We start from the raw sequence: 19542 nt of genomic DNA, 5'->3' as shown, positions 1-19542 counted from the left end.
GAGGTAGTAAGAATCAAGTACAGCAAAAAGCGGGGCGGCTTTGTTGCCATCCACACAGTTGTTTGGCTAGGGGCATGACATTAAAAAAAGTGATACATGCTCTAAGCTTGTCAGTCCATCCTGTCACTACTGCTTTTGGCCCAGCCACATTTCTCACTCATTAAATCAAGTTCATACACAAGTTCTAGCTCCACAATGACTGAGGAAGTATTGCTTCCAAAAAGCTATTTAACCTCAGTTGTGCAGAGGGCACTGGCAGCAGTAGATGTACAATGAACCAACAAAAGCTTCAAAACCTATCAGAAAAATTATTACAATCGGAACAGGCAAATAGGGGTAGAGTTTAAGTGGGATTATTCATTTCCAGCCCTCATCATTTTGACGTGAATCTTTGTTGCTAGAACACACACCCAACAGAAAAAAAATACTGCTTATTTACTCTAATAGCGCTCACACGTATCTGTTAAAACAGAAAGATAAAAGCTCATCAGGGAGGGGTCTCAAACTACTAGTAGACATGGTGTAACAAGACAGTTATTACCCTAATATCAGTTGGACTTACTTGAGTGACTGGATGATGCTTTTCTACAATGACTGAACTCATGGGTGGTGAGACTCCCATTACAGCTAAACTACTACAAATTCTGTTCTTTTGTCCCAAATCAGATCGGCCTGTGATTCGAGCAGTGATTGTTCTTCCTGCCTTCTGCTGAGCAGATGTCACTACTCTTGCCATAGGCTACAAATAAACAAGACACATTAGTAGAGATGCCTACACACAGTATGTACAATGCAACCAGGCAACTGCTTTGCTTTATTAGCTACACATATGAATAGAACTTATGGGTACTGTAGGTAAACTAGAGTCCATAATGGTATAGAAAGATTCCATACAGTGGGCACAATTAAAAATTAGGTATTTATTACCTGCAGTTACATTTACCATGTTATTTCCCATTCTAAATAAAGGCAATACTACAGTTATCATGATAATAGTAAGTACTGTGATGTGGTTAATGAATATTGTGCTGAAGCACAGCAAACCTCGATCATGAAAGGGCCCTCTGTCAGCTATTTCGACAAATCTAGCAGTGTGGAACAATTGTAGCTTCGCTTTCTGGCTGCAAACTAGTGACAGCTGTAGGTACCCACATCAGCCCAGCAGGGTCCTTGAATCAATAATATACCAGGCACAAAAAAGGTTACACATAATGAAACTGAGGCACTGCAATTTTTCAATCTTTTATCCTTCCCCAGAGAAGTACTGACAGCAAACTGCCAGATAGGTATGAGCTTAGCAAAAAAGAAGATGGAGGAGGAAGAGAAACAAAAAGGAGTAGGTTAAATGCAAGAGCAGAGGAGGGAACAAGGAACAGATTTCAACTAGTAAGCTAAAAGCGAGGCAGATTTGTTTAAAAAACCCAACCCAACCTTTCAGCTGTTGAAATGTTAATTGCTCATGATGTGCTGTATACAATTTTGCACAAACTTCTCCTCTCATAAAATGGGGATGATATTTCCTAACACCACACATTCCTTTTCCTAAAAGCCTTCCCCATTTTTAACTTCATTTAATATACAACAAATAATCCATTTAAAATGAACTGATGCATTTTCAAGTTTCTCTCCAGGCCTTTACTTAAACTCTTGGACAAACGCCTCTACTTCATACTTCTGTATGTTACCCCAAATTCTCACAGTAAGAAAGGATCCAAGACAGACTTTAATAGCTACAATGATTTCAAATATTAAATCAATCAATTCTAGTTTGTTACCAGTTTTTGAGCTGATGTAATGCCAGATCCTACAGCTGCACTAGCGACTATTACTGGAGAATTTGATTCTAATCTGGTCTGAGAAGTACTTGCGTGGCCCAGATGGGATGAAAACTGTAAATAAATCAAAGCGTTTTATATAGGAATGAATTGTAGTTTGGATCATACTTAATTCTTTACTGAAAATGCAGTTTTATTATTTGATTAGTCTGACACTTCAATTAGCTGCTGAATTTTATTCTTTACAGATTCTATACTCAAAGCTAAATAGAGTCACAGTCAACTTAAAGTATCAGAGGGGTGGCCGTGTTAGTCTGAATCTGTAAAAAGCAACAGAGGGTCCTGTGGCACCTTTAAGACTAACAGAAGTATTGGGAGCATAAGCTTTCTTCAGACTTGCATCTGAAGAAGTGAGGTTCTTACCCACGAAAGCTTATGATCCCAATACTTCTGTTAGTCTTAAAGGTGCCACAGGACCCTCTGTTGCTTTTTACAGTCAACTTAAAAACCACCACGTTGTCAGAAAGTTGGGTACCTATAGAGATCTGAGTAATATCCAAGATTCTGTAACAAAGATCAGAAGGAAAAAATGTTGACATTTTTTCAGTTTGGTTATTTTGTGTGTAGTCCATTTCACTATTTCCCCTGCTTGGGCGGGTCTTTAATAAAATGGAAATATTTAATTGTAATCACCACAAATTCTCAGTGGGATCTAAGGACAGATGTAGTACCTGAAACTATTTTTAACTCAGGTTTTGAAAGTGACTAGATTCCAAGTTGGCACTATCCCTTGTAAAAATACATTTCTGAAAATTGACCTTTCAGTTAATGTAAAATTCTATTTTCTCAAACTAAATCAAGTTCAGATATTTTTTCCAAACAAGTCTCAGCAACTGTTTTCCAAAAAGGTACCTTGAAAAGCAGATTCTGCTTAAGATTGTGACCTTCTTTGTCCTATGTAACTAGCTTGCAAATTTTCTACTTACAAAATTAGAACTTTCTGGGGGGAAAAAAAACCCCCCCACAACATGGCAACCATAACCCAACAACTACGTGTATATAGTGTTTTATACTAGAGTACATCCTGCTATATCTAAGTATTTATGTCTCCAAAGTAACCGAGTTCTGACATTTTAAAAAGAAGCTATTTGTAAATTATCCAAGTGCAAAAATATTACTGAAAGTTCTCTCAATGCATGAGTTATTCAGTTTGTTCAATGAAAAAAACCTGATGCCTAAATAGCTTAATGAATGAACTTTTTCTAATACCACATTTTTTAATTCTATTCCTGCTAGAATACTTACAATTTCCTCTTGTGGAACAGTGGCTGCTGCTGGAGGTGGTGGTGACGGAGGATCAAATTGGGAAGGAGGGAGCCTTCCAGTGGCATTAGTTCCAGGATCTTCTCTCCTATTTACTGGATCTATTATTAGAAACACAGATTAAAGCAATCAGCACAGAACCTGGTAAACCCAATGAACACTAGCAAGCCTTAAGGAGAGAAGATGAGTCACAGTAAAACCTTTCTGTTCCTTTGGGATTTGTGTATAATCTTATTAGAAGGATCAGTCTATTACATAGGGTTTTATTTAGCTCTCCTGTATTTAAATCCCTCTCTCAGAAGCTTGCAAATACCATAGGCCAGATCCTCTGTTACACCCCAACCTCTTGGTGCTGGTCAGGTGATGCAAATAGGTAGGATTCTGGACATGACTTGCCAATGGAGAATTCCCTAGGCAGAGGGGCTCCTATATTAGGTATCCCACCCCAACCTTGGTGTAGGGAGCATGGCAACGAAAGGAGGTGGCATGTTGGAGCCCTGTTGCAGTGGTGTAAGATCACTTAGTTACTTACCCTACGGATGCAGTGTCCCTAACTCACATGAGAATTGGCCTGCTACAGATTCAGGGAGCCATAACCAGCTCCCAACACTGCACAAAGCAGAGGTCAGGGAGAACTGAGTCCAGTACCTTTTCCAAACAGGTTTTGTTCTTTTCTTTCAGAACACACAGTTTCTTTAATACAGCAAGCAGGAATATGTTTTTTATTTATTGACTTCCTTGCCCTCTCTAAAAGCAGATTCACAAAACTGAAACTCTCACTATTGGTAGTGCTAGGATAGAGATTTTGATCATTCCATAGACAACAGTGACTCCATGTGGCAGTTAAATTTCCATCACTCCAAGTTTTGAAACAACCTAACATTACTACTTTAATCTTCTGCTTATGTATTCATTTAATAATATTTGCTTTTATGATGCGTTAATTTAAATATATATTTTTCTAGGAAAAACAAGTCAATAAGCAGGACATTTCTGTTAATACAATAATCACTACTGATGTCAGAAGAAGGAATGAAAATATACAAGGATTACTTTTTGCTTTTAGTTTAAGATAGGAAAGGGCCAATGTATGACCATAGGACGAGTGTATACTAGTTACAAAAATAATCTAAGAAGTGTTTTTTGTAATGACATGCATGAGTTCAGATGCTTTGGTTTCTTTTTCTTCAAATATATAGAGCGAAAGTATAAAACTTGGATGATTCTTAGACTTATCTCCAGCAGACCTGAGTGCCATACATCCATGGCAAGGGGAAGAGGAGGAGTTTAAATTAAACATTTTAAAAGTCATTTCCACAGCTGATACTTGTCTTCAAACGGGAGTTGTGCATAAATAACTGATCACTGATTTTTGGCTTACCGTCTTTGAAGCTTTCAAATTCATAGATTATAAAGCCAGAAGGGACACTGTTATCATCTGTCTGCCCTCCTAAAGGAGTATGGTGATCCCTAATGCTATTCTGCCACTCCCTGCTTCACTATAGAACTTCTGCCTAGAACCTTCTCCAGCCCTTTCCTGCTTGGCCTCCTGCTATAGCTTTAGAGAAATTCTCTCTCTATCTCACAGGTATGTAAATTTGTAAATACCCTCTCACTAATGACTCAAAGACCCACTGAACTACAAAATTTTGTAAAACAAGAAGTAAACAAACAAATGTTAATGCATCACAGAAGTTTAGTTTCGTCATTTGTGACAATTAATTTGGTTTTAATCATGAGAATAGTAAATAAAGAGTACATTCAAGTGTAAGAGCATGAAGCATTAACGCTGGGAAGTGAGAGCAAGTAATTTTTTTCTTTCCTTTTGGGGAATTGTGGATTAGAGATGCCCTACTATTATCTCAGATATTTAAAAGAATGTGAAGTAGTTTAAGGCTCCAAATTCTAAACCTAGGGCTTGTCTACACAATTGTCACTGATTGGTCCCTGTAGATTCTGCTGGTGCACACCAAAGGTTTTCCAGTGCGCTTTAACTTAGTACTAAAAAATAATAATAATAATAATAATAATTTAAAAAATGCTGCTACGTTAAAAACAAACACTAAGACCCTGCTGGTGTGCACTAAAAGTTCATTAATGCATTTTAATGTAGTAGCATTTTTTTTAGTACTACATTAAACCCCACTAAGGAACTTTTAGTGTGCACCAGCAAGGTCTACACGTACCAATTAGTGGACAACACGTTAGTCACTTTAAAAATTCATCTCCCCCTCCTTCCCCCCCAAAGTGCACATTGCTGTACCATGTAGGCAAGCCCTTATTTTAGCAGGGAATGTTCTCTAGCTTCACATATTTAGGTTTTTTGTTTTTTTAATTAAATCCACTACTCTGTTGCTAACTAATTAATACACACAGTTTGAGTATGAATAGCCCCAACATTTTCTTGGTTCTGTTGCTGCAGAAGCAGCAGTCCAAGTTGGGATCCCAAGTTAAACTCTATTACAAGAATTCTGTTTACAGCTGTGAAGGTAATGAAGACAGTCAGTGGTGGAAAGGTGATGCTCCAATAGGTAAAAAAATTGCTTGCTGAATAGAAGGAGAAGAGAAGTGTTATAGTCAAGTAAGTGTTCAAGAGATAGTCCCTTTCTACTGTTCTGGAACAAAGATAAAAGTTGAAGTACCTAGCATGGCCCTTAAACTTTTATTCTCAAGTTCCGCAACTGCAAAAAAACAACTTTGTTAAAATATAACCCAGCTAAGAAGATTTTAAAAAGACTTAAATGTCTGCGGTTCCAATTAGTGTTCATTCGGAGTAATCAGTTACTTAAACTGTGCTTTAAAAATAAAGAAAAAAAAAATCGAACATAAGTATAGACTATTTTTGTACCAATATAGACCACCCACTACACGGTAATCTCTAATTAGTTCCCTGAGATTCTGAAAACCTAGTATAGTGGGTATTACTATGCACTACATACACCTAAGATCAGGTGGTATATGAGGCAGAAATCATATTCTACCACCCTGCTCTTTTCTTCTTTTCCTAATTTATTGCATCACATCTCCATTTAGACTACTGTATAAACTGTTTGGTGCATGGACTTTGCTAATTTCTACGAAGGTACCTAGCACACTTTTGGATGATCAAAAATAAAAATTAATAATTATTAGCTTCTATAAGTGACACTACATGTCTAAGACTTTAGCACCCTGAAGCACAAATGAGTAAGATTAGAAGGGGGGGAAAGAGCTGGATGGAGAGCATATATCCCCCAAATGATCACTACAGACTTGCTGTCTTTTCAAAGCCTGCAATATTTTGCTGAAGAATCAGCCAGCCACAGGGGTATTTGTTACTTACACCTCTCCAGTAGACAGCTTATTTACGTATTCAGTGCATTTTTTAAGCATGTAACAAAGCTGATTCCATGATAAGTTTGGTGTTGTCTACTCCTATTTAAATCCCCAAATTAAAAATAAAGAGTAAACTAATCCAAATGGCACTGCGAGCAAGGCCATGCAGTGATATATTTTTACTTTAACTTTTAATACTAACCATGGTCTGTCCTACTTTCTTTGCCCTGAAACATGGTCATTGCTTCTAGATTCAGTGCACACACACCACGCATAAAGGCTTTTTTCATGGTGCCTTCATACTGTTCCCTTTCACTATGCAGTCTCAGGATATCAGCTTTTGCCTCTTCCAGGGCAACATTTAACTACAGTAAAGAGATAAAAAACAAAGAATTATTTTGATACACCTGTGAATACACAAAACCACCATCTTATTCATTCAGCTTTAAAAAGCCACTTTACTAATTTCTCAGTGTAATATTTTCCCTCCATGTCTTCGTTGTTTTAGAAATAAGATTAAATATAGATCTTTCAAACAATTCTTTGGATACCTCAGACTAGAGTGCATACATGGCAAGGATGGAAACCACAGGCGCTACCATACCCAAACAGACTAACAGTCTGTGCAGTCCAGTATTCTGTCCCAACCAGGATTAAAACCAGGAACTTCCAGGTCAAATCCTTGTAATCATTTAACTGTGCTATACAATATTGTGGTGTGGCAGGGGGAAAACACAGCAAACACTTCTTCCTGACCCTACCTAGAGATCACTCTAACTGTATCTTATAATTTTATCTTTGCTCCTGTAATGTAACTCCAGCTGTTATTCTTGTTAGCATGAAAGGCCATACTTCCATGAACTTCCTTAACTGCATCCACAAATACATCTATCGTTTTTACAAATGGTTGTAACTTAATCTGTCCTTAACCAACACAGACCTCGTGTTTGTTGGTTAAGGACAGATTAAGTTAGACATTCACAAAGCAAGGGATTCTGATATTTTTCCTTAAATTACATTTTCAAAATTAACTGTGTTTTCAGGCAGGATTTTCAAAAGCACCTAAGTGTCTTAGGAGCACAAGTCCTCTGACTGTGCTTTTTAATTCCTTTAAATTGTAACAATCTTGAAAAGTAATATCACAGTGGTCTGATGTGTGATGGCTACCTTAGCTTAAATTTTCACACATCTTCATTAGGATGAAGTTGAGAGTTGTAGGGAAAATATCAGCTTTTATCAACTTTTAACAGAAAAGCAGTTATTATACAAAGATTTCTGTTTATACAATATGATAGACTTGCTCATTCACAATCATAATCTTGCATTTCTACAGGACCTTCCATGAGAGGCTCCGAAAGACTTTACAAACATTAATGAATTAAGATTTACAAATACCACTGTTAAGTAGGTGTGTGTCATCCCCTTTTTGCGGGCAGACAAAAGGAGCCAACAGATAAAAGTTAAGTGACTCATCTAATTTCAAACATAGGTTCTTATTTTCCTCTCTGGCATAAAAGTGTTGAGTAACTTCACTTATATTGGTATACAACTAGCTTAAGTGACAGGTGACTCAGGCCTAGAAAGTTGGAATCTATAGCAGAGCTACCTACATAACCCAGATCTCCTGATTCCCAGTCCTGCAATTGGGAAAGGTTTCCTGGCACTCTGAAGAAAAGCAATGCATTTATTTAAAAGTTTGTTTAGTAAGAGGCACTTAAAAAAAAAACAAAAACCTTACCTCCGCAATTTTAGCTTCATAATCCTTGGAAAGCTGAACACAGACTTCCTCAGCCCTTAACTGACAGGCTTTTGCTACTTTCTCTTTCCATCTTGCTTCACTAAGAGAGCGCCAAGCTGCCCAAACCCTCTTCATCAAAGCTATCTGGAACTGTCTGTCCGCCAGTCTATTTGCATATGCCTTAAATAGTAAAATATTACCAAATTATATGTTTCCTATTTCTTTAATGAGCACTATGATCATTAAAGAGAATATAGTCAATTGTTTTGTAACATTAAATGGATTACAGCATAACAGATTATATGAAATATTGTAGTTTATACTTTCTGTTTAAATATACTTTAGCTGACACACCACCACACATACTGCTGCCATTTTAGAAGTGCAAGGCACTTGTATGGAGTTATTGCAGGAACCACATAGCATTTGCGCTCACAATGGTAGCTGGAGAGTCACATATACCAGATATTTTTTAAATCGAGTTTTTATTTATTTTATATATAAATAAAATTCATACACACACACACACACACACACAGCACCCTTTGAATGCTTAAAAGATTTGTACCTTTTAAAAAAAAAATCAAATTATATTTTCAAGTATCCGACACTCAAAATATTTTCTAAAATGGTAACAGTAGATCCACTTATCCAGTCCATCAGTGAGATTAAAACAAAAGGAACAAGCTGAAGAAGGGCTGAGTAGCCAAAAGATGTCCACACCAGCCTCACAGCTACCAGCAAACTCTAGGTGGGAAGGGAGGAGAGAGAAAATGCTCCTCCCTTCCAGCAGCCAGAGGGGTTTTGTGTGATGAGGAGCTTCAGACTTCTCAGACACCATCCAAAACCTTAATGAAAAACGGAGCCCAGAAAGTCCTTACTGACAGCCTGGGGTAAGAGGGGTTTGGGAATCGACCCTGGACAGTGGGGCCCTTCATCTTTCACATCAGTAATTGGTTAGTAGGTTTAGTTAGCTGACTATCAGAACTTCCAAGATCTGTGTGAGTGCGGCTGACAGATGTTTTAGGGCTGAGGAAGAAGTGTGGAGACACAAAATATAGGGGAGGGGAGGACAACACCACAGACCTTAATTGCAAAACCAGCACCAAAATCAAATGGTGATAAGTAATGTATTTTTCACATTTCACATAAAAGCAATGGCTTCTGTGACAGGATTTTAGAATGAACACTTTTATTCATGCTGCTGCAGACATTGGGAAGATGTCATCCTTACTAATATAGGTGGTAATTGACACTGATCAGCTATCAGCATATCCTTCTAATTAGTGATAAAAAAGAGCATAATTTTGATTCACTTGCCCTACCATAATTATTTCTGTAAGTACAGTGTAATGTTCTCTTTTGAATTGATGCTCTTGAACTTGTTCAATATTTTGTCACATACATCAAAATAGAAAAGTTGTCATTTCTTTTGATTGTAACAAGAGCTGTAGTAACTCTAACCCTTTTCAGTTCAGAGGCTTATCTACTATCACATCTTCTGTTTTCCACACATACCTCTTGTCTGGCCTCCACGTGCTGAATCCGCCACCGTGTAAATTTTTTCATTAGCTCTATCCTCTCCTTTTGCTTGTCTATCGCATGGGACAAGTTAGTGATTACCTGCCAAAATATTTATTAAACAGAAGGTTTAGACAGATATTTTTATGCTCTTTGGGGAATGAATGGAAGTTTGCTACCTGGATGGGTTATTTATCATTTTAATGAAATACTTCTAACAAGCTTTTTACTGTGTCTTTTCCTTAAAAGAAGAACAATAATTTAAAGTTCAAATCAGGACTAAAATTAACTCGACTTCATCATTCGATGACATTGCTACACTCAAGGAAGGTTTTACACTGTGTAACTTATCAGAATTAAACTGTTATTTTCTACTACTTCTGCAAACTTATGTCATGAATGCTACACTGTGGCATCACTGAATTAAGAGGAAGCAAAGACTTAGAAGAATATACAAACTTTTAATTACTCACAAAAACAACACAACTCAGCAAATCAGAAACAATAAATGATTTGTATTATTGAAATTTGGCATAGGGATAATATACTTGCCTACCTCACAGAAGAATTATGGAAATTAGTATTAGAAAAGATATACTAAAGGTGTAAATATATGTAGTAACTCAGTGGTTCCCAAAATTTGTACTTAGGTGACACACCAACTGCATTTTATCTTTTTTTGTTTTGCAATCCACTCAGGGTCCAAATTCAGGGCCAAACCTCATTAGTGCTGCGACCACATGCACCAGGTCGTAACACTCAAAGTGGGGAGCCCAGCCAAGTCCCACAGGACAGGAGCTGCCACTGTGGGGTGAGAGTGCAAGGTGGGATTGCTTTCCATGGCCCCAGGCCTCCGCACCAGACCGCATGACCCATCTTGGAACGGTTTAATAATTGGGCTGATATAATTAAGCTCACAATTAGGGTAAATTTAAGAAGATCTGAAAGTTCATAAGATGTTACAATAGCCTACAACAACAAATGTTTATTGAAAGCACCCTGACCTACTTTCTATCATGAATATTATAAACAGGTGCAATAGAACCAGACAAAAAAAACCCCAAGTTAGTCCAAATAAAAAGGCCAAGTTGATATGATTCATGGACTATGCTGAAATCATGCTTGGTTAAAAACAAAAGATGTGGAACTGGAAAGTAATGAACCAAAATTGGGGTGTCAAATATTAGGCCTAAGTAGTGGACAAAATAATGAGGGAATGGGCTATTCCATCCCTCACTCTCTTTTTGGATCCTTAAAGGAAAGAGTTGGAGGAAAAATGGAAGAACAGATAGATAGAGGCTACTTAAGCAAGCTTCACCATCATGGCTGCTACCCCGCACCATCTCCTCAGACCATGGGTCTTCGTCATCCTAGTCTTGAGGGATGTCCTAACCAGAACAAGCCAGAGAGAGAGAGATCCAAATGACATCGCCACCTCTACCAGCTCCATCTTAATCCCAACCACCACCTGAGATGAAATGGGATCAGACTTTAACAGCAACAGCTCCAGCCCATCTCAACTAACTTCTTCTCTTTTCCCCAAAAGGACCATTGTTACCATCTTTGATACCATTTAAGAAACAGTCAAACAAAGCGGGTTTTCCTTCTAAAACTCTCTCCAGCTAAAGGGAAAGGGAACAACAACTGTTAATTGAAAGCCTCACTTAATACTTCACATTTCAAAAGCTTTAATTGTTTTTCCTTCTTTTCTGTATCTATAATAAAGATTAAAAGATACTAAACAGGTAGAGGTCTCTATATACCAAAACCCAGACCTTGTTAACACTATTTAATGCTGGACAGTAACTGTTATGTTAACACCTTTGGCCCATTTATTTCATCTAAATAATACAGCAGTACCCACCACTTGGGAAACACTGTGCTATTAATAATTTCCTACGTAAGTACCACTTTGGAGGAGAGGATTAGAATTCAAAATGACCTTGATAAGTTGGAAACCAGCAAGATGAAATTCAGTAAAGACATACAAAGTACTACACTTAGGAAGGAAAAATAAAATGCACAATTACAAAATGGGGGATAACTGGTTAGGCAGAAAAAGATTTGAGGTGTTAGTGGATCATAAATTAAATGAGCCAAAAATGTGATGCAGTTGCGAAAAAAGAAAATATTCTGGAGTTTATTAACAGGAGCATCAAATGTAAGACATGGGAGGTGGTTGTTCCGCTCCACCTGACAATGGTAAGGCCTCACCTGGAGTATTGTGTCCAATTTTGGGTGCCATGCTAAGAAAGATATGGAAAATCTTTCTATCTGTAAGACTAGTCAAGTACTGGGACAGGTTTCCAAGGGAGACTGAGGAATTCCCATCACTGGAGGATTTTAAGAATACACAAACCCTGTCAGGGATGGTCTGGACTTGAGGACCTCTCAAGGTTCCTTCTGATCCTACATTTCTGATTCATTCCATTAATGTACATTTATCATAGAAGTAATGGACCAGAATTGCTTTGTAATCAAAGCAGTTACCTAGAGACAAGTGCAGTATTCCTATACTTCCATGCAGAATTTAACTCATGCTGTAGTGGTTGTAGTTTGCAGAAAATAATATTTAAGAAAATTATACCGTTTGAGGCAAGTTAAGTTTAGCTCAAAATTACTAAAGACAGCAATAGTAAAAGCCTATTTGAAATATCTTAAGTAAGGCTGATCCTTCTTTAGTTTTTAAACATTAGCAATTCATAATGTTGTATTTTGTGAAATCTACTTTGGTTAAACTGCTTTGTTCTGCCTGGGTGTCATGGCTATTTATAACTTTTTGCTGTTTCAGTGTAAATGCTGAACTGATGTAACATTACAAGGCAATCTTCATGAAGTGTTTACAAGTCAATTAGAAAACAAAACCATTTTTGCATGTGTTTTATTTAGTAGTTTACAGGCTATCTGATTTTCATGTTGGCAATATTTTCGTCTGTTATTGTGTTTACAGTGGCACATATAGCCACTACCAACTTCTTAAAACTGTACAAGTTTAAGGTAGCTGATGTAAATGAAAAACATTAAATACTTCTTGCTATTAAGATAGAAAGTCAGTGATAGATCTTTGTAAGATTTCTAAGACTAGAGCAAAAACCTAAATTATGAACAATTTTTATTTATGAAATTGGTAGGTGATTACTACTTGAAGTCTAAGACTTTGTCAATCTTGTTAGGAGAAAGGTTAAAGCGAGTGAACAATTTAGGTCAATCTCTAAAAAGGCCTATGGACCACTATTTTAGAATTCAATCCACCAAATCATGCACTGAAGTGAGGAAGCAGAAGAACACTCATCTACAGCTAAATCAAAATATGCCATTGTCATTACACAATTAACTCCATAAAGGATAGTGATAGACGTGATTTGGTGAGGAAGAGTTTTGTCTTGTAGGGGGGTAGAGGTGTTAATATTGTAAATTCATCACCAGCAATTATAATACATTCATATTAGTGCTATACAAGTATAATTTTTGCACTTAATTACTCCATCTGGAACTAAATATATCAAAATGGAATACATTGGAACGATGGTGGGCCTGACTGCAAGTGAAATTCCATTGGCAAATACAGGATTTGTATGCAGTTGCAGCAATTGAATGTACATGGTTTGCATAACTGGACTCTGTGTATGTCCAGTGAATAGGTGGAGTGTACTTTTACTCTTTCTATGTAATGTCTTTCAATGGGTGTTTATGAATATAGCTTGAACAGTATTTTCAAAATAAACTGTTAAAATTCAAAATTCAGCTGAAGAGTTCTCAAGTGAAGGTTTTAAAAGCTATTATGTAGAAGAGGGGATTAAAGTGGTTTATGATTGCAAGGTTCCCACAATTCCTACTCTTTTATACCTATTTGTGTAATACTAGTTGAATTCAAGACAATTGGTGTAGGTGCTGCAAGGAAAATATTACTCTAAGAGCACAGAACCATAATGCTCATTTTATATCAGATTATGCTAAAATAAAAAATTCTCCCTAAATATGTAAGAGATTTCTTCCCATTTGAAAGATTATGTGGAAACCCATCCAATCTACACAACAAATTTAATTAAAGCCTTTAAACCAATTTTGTTTTAAGGGATGAGGTAGGTGGAAGTGATCTGTAATTACTAATCCAAAACAGTGTGAATTTCATGAAAGAGAAACCATAAATTAGGGACAAAACAGTAAAATTTCCCTATTAGTATTAGAGAATGCACAGTAATTATGTGGTTTACTGATAATGTAGTTTGATTCTACAATTGCTGAAGTTCATCCTGAGTGGCTTGAAATACTCTGATGCTTCTTTTCTGACTAAGCAAGTAAGTTAGTTTAGAGTGTATACATTACATTACCTGTTGCGAAAGTACAATTAAGAGAGAAAAAGATTCAATCTCAATCTCAGAGAGTTCTAAAAATAGAAGACAGAACAGAATAAGAAAACTGTTACCTCATCCTTTCTGCCAATGGAGATTTCGTAAGTATGTAGCAGCTCTCTCAGGTTCTCCATCTGATTGTTCAGCTGTCTCACATGTGCAGCATGTTTCTCTTTCTCTTGTCTCATTTCCAGCTTGTGATGTTCAATAAAAGTCATTTTCCATTTTCTGAGTTCAGTCAGAACATTTGTCTGAAAAGGGTAGCACTAATGAAACTAGGAAAATTATCCTCTCCAAGTCTTTTAATCCTAGAATGTATGGCAGCTAATCAGACATCAAAATTTACACTGAACCTTGCATGTACAACTTTGTCCAGTTACCAGACACACTGAGACATCTAATTATGATAACTTAAATACATTTCAGTATTAGACTGCTAATAAAAGCATGTAAGAGAGGAGGAGGAGAATCAAACCATGATCAATCTACTAAGAATATTTCATTTTGGTGCCACAACCAGTGACACTTGGAAAAGTACCTGTACCATTTTAATCTAGCCAGTGGTGCCAACAAGGGAGACGAGAGGAGCAAAGCCTGGGGGTTGGGTAACTGAGCACCACTAAGAGGAAGCCACTGCTACAGGGCATCCAGCTCCACTCGGAGCCAAACTCAAAGGAGTCCAGCAGAGCCCACTGATGTTACAAATTCCACTGAAAAGGAGCCGCTCCTGAGAAATCCAACAGAACATGAATGTGCAGATGTTCAAAATATGACCCATTCTACTGTGACTGGAGTCTCATTCTGGTGTCAAGTGGGAGGAGCTTGCTTGCAGGTGGGAGCTGGAAGAATACAACTATTGCTCCACCAATTCCCATCTGATCTGTTTTTGATAGGCAGTTTTGATCCTGCCTGTGCACATTCACAGAGCTTGAAATTTAAGGAGCTTTCTGGGACCACAGATACAGACACTCTTATAGTCGCCACTGCATGAACAGAACTGATTCTTGGAGTATTTAGTGTTCACTAGTCAAAGGCAAGCAGATTATTAGTCCATCTCTGTGCCAGTCCAGTAAGTTTTCAACTGTTTAGCTATCAAGCAACATAAGTTACATCAATTTCCCAATGTAGTTAGATTGGTAGAAGCACAGGAGAAAATACAATGTCACAATAGTCATCTGCTCAATATAAGGATATTACATTTAGCACAAATTTAATACCTTAAGACTTCCACTCCAGAGATCAAGTATGCTTTCTATCTGGGTCACTTTTTCATCTGAAACACTTAACTCAGTCACTATAGTCTCATCAATCTCTCTTGGACCAGATGAGGACCCTTGTGAAGAAGTCTCTCCCGAACGAACAGGGCAAAGTCCTTCCATGTCTGCCTGAGAAGGTCCCTTTACCGGTGTAAAAACTAAAAATAAAACAAAAAGGTTAAAAGTTGATTCTTTGAAGGGTTTAGCTGTTGTATATTCAGGAGGCAAGTCAGAAGTTGGGTATACAAAAGGCATATGTCACCAGAAGTCTTCCTTCTCTATGCACGTAAACCCAAAAGTATGCCTCTAAGTATGCTTCCAAGGGTATTTCCACACTGCATCTGGGAGCATGCTTCCCAGAACAGGCAGACAGACATACTAATTCTGCTCAGACCAGCGCCGAAAATAGCAGCATAGCAGGGGGCAGCAAAAGTGGTAGCTTTGGTCAAGCCCTCTCCCCCCCCCGGAGTACACACTCTTGCTCGGACATCCTAGATACGTGCTCAGGCACCAAGCTAACCCCTTGCTACACTGCTACTTTTAGCATGCTAGGTCCACTCGAGCCGGGAAGCACACTCCCAGCTGCAGTGTAGACATATCCTAAGGGATGAACATCTGTAAAACAGCAGTTGGCTGATAAGTTTTACTCTCAGAAAGAATGAACTATGCTTCCCATGTCAAAGTATTGTTCCCTTTAAAACCAGAAACTTTCAAGGTCATTTGTGCCAAAACATAGCACTGTTTATGGACCAAGTGAATTTTCTAGTGTTGAGAAACTAGCTTTACAAGGAAACAGAAAGCATCCCTCTACTTGAAAGACTTCTTTCAGGAAATCATGTCAAGTGGAGTCCATTTAAACGTTACCCCCTCACCATTTTCTGAATTGTTTCCCCAAGTTTCATAATACAGCAGAACCCCATTTATGCGATCTAATTGGGACCGGGGCCAGATCGGATATACAATCAGGATAAACCAGAGAATGGGAAAGCGCAATGCTGCAGCGCCATAGGAGAGACACCCCCCCCCCCCCTTTCTGGACCTGTGTGCACTGGCTTTCCGTGTAGAGCTGGATAATGAGGGTCAAATAAATAGGGTTCTACTGTATCTACATTAGACCGTAAGCTCCTCAGGGTGGGGAGCATGTCTTGTTTGTTTGCAATGTACAGTGTACCTTTATTTATACATTCAGGTATGTATATGGCCCTCCTCACCCCGGTATCACCATAAACAGCACTCCATAAATAAATGAAACATTACACTGGATTCTCTGTGCCTCAATTCCCCAGCTGTAAATGGAAGAAATAATGCTACCTTTCCGACACCCTTTGACTTGATCGCCTATTATGATTTTTAACTCTTTGGGGCAGGCAGTATCTTACTATGTGTTTGTACCGTGCCTTAACACAATAGGTCCTAACTGAGAGTTGGGGCTACTAGGTGCCACTGCAATACAGATAAATACATGCCAAGAAACTATTGGAGACAGACTGAAGATGAAGTAGGACTGGACTTTACTTAATTCAGGAAAGGCAAATATGCTTATACACAAAGAACAACTAAAATATGCAACAAGTCCCCCAAGTTGACAATATGAAGATGAACAATATTTTTAAGAGCAATTGGAAAGCATATCCATTGGAAAATTTCTGCTGTTAGTGTTATATTTAGAACTGTGATGGGGGAGATCCCCACACTAGCCCTGCAAGAATAGAATAGGGCCAGGTGGGCCCAATCAGCTAATTGACTGCAAAGAGGGGAGCTTTAGACTGGAGGCAGTTAATTAGAGAGATGCTCACCTGTGCAGGAACAGGGAAGGCCTATAAAGACAGGTAGCAGGCTACAGACTGGGCTGCTAAGGAAATCAGGCAACAGTCACTCCCTGGGGAGGGGAGGAGGGAAGAGATGGGGAACCAGAGTGTAGGAATCAGTGCAGGGAAGGAGCAGTGAGGGCAGAAAGAGGAAGCCCAGAACCACTGAGCTGAGGGTCCCTGGATTGGAACCCGGAGAAGAGGGCAGGCCTGGGTTTCCCTACCGGACACTGCATAGCATAGACGTGAGGCAGTGAATGGGAAAACTGCCTAGAACTGCTGATGGACTGTACCCTGGAAGGGGGAATGCTGAGGTACCTAGCTGGAGGGTTAAGTCACAAAGGAGACACCGAGGATCCTGGAACAAAAGAGGAGCTGCAGACCAGAGGGTGTCTACCTCAAGTGCTAATCCCCAGAGTGACCAAGGGGAGGCATCAGTGTAGCAACGGTGGAGCACCGACAAGAACAAATTCTAATTTTTAAAAAGGTATTAAAAAGCAGCCCTGGATAGAACGTCTCTTTTCTTGTACACAGGGAAAGGAGAAGTCTCACACATTTGTGTTTTATTTTAGTATTCAACCTTTCTGAGAATGTGTATGTGTAGAGAAAATTGCAAGATAATGTTGGTTTTTGAAACTTAATATATAAAGGACGTTGTCATGTAATTTAAAAGTTGAGATGTTATAATTACAATCTGGCTGGGGAATATCATTTGGATTCAAAATATTTAGTGTACTGGAAGAGTTTTTGCTAACTCTGAAAGGACCTATAGAAAGTCAGCACGGACAAGTAAAAGGTAACGTACACTGAGCAGAAATATTTCATGGGGAGGAGAACACACAGTCACTATTATCAATGTAATGATCCATTTAAGATGCAACTGCAGTGGGGGGGGGAAGAAGCAAATAAGACAGCCAGGCTCTATTAAGGGAATAGAAAAAAGAATTACAGCAGAACCTCAGAGTTACGAACACCAGAGTTACAAACTAACCAGTCAACCACATGCCTCATTTGGAACTAGAAGTATGCAATCAGGCAGCAACAGAGACAGACCCCCCCCCCCCCCCCAAAAACAAGTACAGTACTGTTAAATGTAAACTACTAAAAGGGAAGCAAGCATCTTAATTCTGCACAGTAATGTTTCAAAGCTGTATTAAGTCAATATTCAGTTGTAAACTTTTGAAGAACAACCATAACGTTTTGTTCAGAGTTATGAACATTTCAGAGTTATGAACAACTTCCATTCCCAAGGTGTTTGTAACTGAAGTTCTACTGTATATAATTAATATTAGCCTTGAATTCTGTGTTCATTTGAACAGCAGCAGCATCTGATAGACTGAGCATACAGAGCCAGAAAATGTGTGTTCCAGCCTACCCAAGGCAAGTTGGCTAGCAGTCTTTTGGGACTAGATTGTGACTCTACATTATGGCCATTCAGGGAAATAAGTTGGGGCACTAAGAGTGAGTGGGGTCAGCAAAAATGCCTTCCCTGGACTGATATTTCCTTTCAAGCAGGCGGGCAGAGCTGACATTATCTCCCTCCCAACCTCCAAGCCAGAAGGGCCGCCAGGAAGGAAGTGTGACTCAAGAGTCAGTCACAATTCCCTCCCAGGCTCCTCTTGAGATGGCACTATATACCAGCTTCAGCCTAAAAAAATCTAGCTGTTAGTCTCTCTGGACCAAATTCCAATTTCACTTACACAAAAGTGCAAGTCTAACTTCTTGTAGTCCACAGACTCACTCCCAATTTACATGTGTGTAAATGGAGGTCAGGATCTGGCTCGGTCACTGTATTGTCATGTGTTAAAATGGGGATAATATTACTTACCTACCTAATGGGGCTGGTTTTTGAGGATTATTTTCTCTGTACAAGACTCTGAAAAACTAACATGCTAAATATTAGTGTTGGTTACCTACTCTCAGTTATGCAGACTCAAATAGGTAAAATCTGGAAAAAAACTACGATAAAAAGAGGTATGACTGACTCCCACCCTCATACAAGGAGAGATTTAAAATATTTGAAACTTAAGATGCCAAAGTTTTGGCAGAAATTCAATATATAAAACAAATGGGATAAAGAACAATCTCTGGCACTCTTGCTTAAACAAAAACAGCTAAAGAAGTCAGTATGCAACAAATGTAAAGGTGGGGGGAGGGGGGAAGTACCTTGATACTGAATTTGTTTGAACTCATTGCTGGCAATAAAGGTAAATAATTTAGTAAAAATCAATAAAAGAAAACATTTAAACTCAGATTAGCATCTGAAATTAAGAATTAAAAAGCCTCTCACACTCTAAGGCATAAACTAAATCACCAAGATGGTTTAGGGAGACGTACATATTCCATTATATGTTTTTGCATAGCTTGCCAGATGCCTTTTATTCTGTTTTCACATTACTCTGAAGCATTTCATATAGGTAATGGTCAGAGACAGGATATTAGGCTAGATGGACA

The 19542-nt window shown here is 38.3% G+C and overlaps 1 protein-coding gene across 4 annotated transcripts in view; it reads right to left on the bottom strand.

Moving 5' to 3' along the window:
- The window catches only part of POC5 (POC5 centriolar protein), a 44899-nt gene that overhangs the window by 1919 nt on the left and 23438 nt on the right, over nt 1–19542 (bottom strand). For 3 of the 4 annotated variants that reach the window (XM_024194122.1, XM_024194119.1, XM_029910952.1), the window contains 8 exons: nt 15242–15438; nt 14099–14275; nt 9670–9774; nt 8152–8331; nt 6616–6778; nt 3081–3199; nt 1776–1889; nt 563–739 (listed from right to left, as the gene is read on the bottom strand). In XM_024194122.1, the coding sequence (XP_024049890.1) occupies nt 563–739; nt 1776–1889; nt 3081–3199; nt 6616–6778; nt 8152–8331; nt 9670–9774; nt 14099–14275; nt 15242–15438 (1232 nt within the window). The remainder of the gene's footprint in view (nt 1–562; nt 740–1775; nt 1890–3080; nt 3200–6615; nt 6779–8151; nt 8332–9669; nt 9775–14098; nt 14276–15241; nt 15439–19542) is intronic. The other variant, XM_029910953.1, reaches the window with a different exon arrangement.

The sequence above is a fragment of the Terrapene carolina genome, unplaced genomic scaffold (genome assembly GCF_002925995.2).
Source record: "Terrapene carolina triunguis isolate 2854851 unplaced genomic scaffold, T_m_triunguis-2.0 Scaffold69, whole genome shotgun sequence".
NCBI lineage: Eukaryota > Metazoa > Chordata > Testudines > Emydidae > Terrapene > Terrapene triunguis.
The sequence above is the reverse complement of the archived record's forward strand: the minus strand, read 5'-3'. Positions and strand labels throughout refer to the sequence as shown.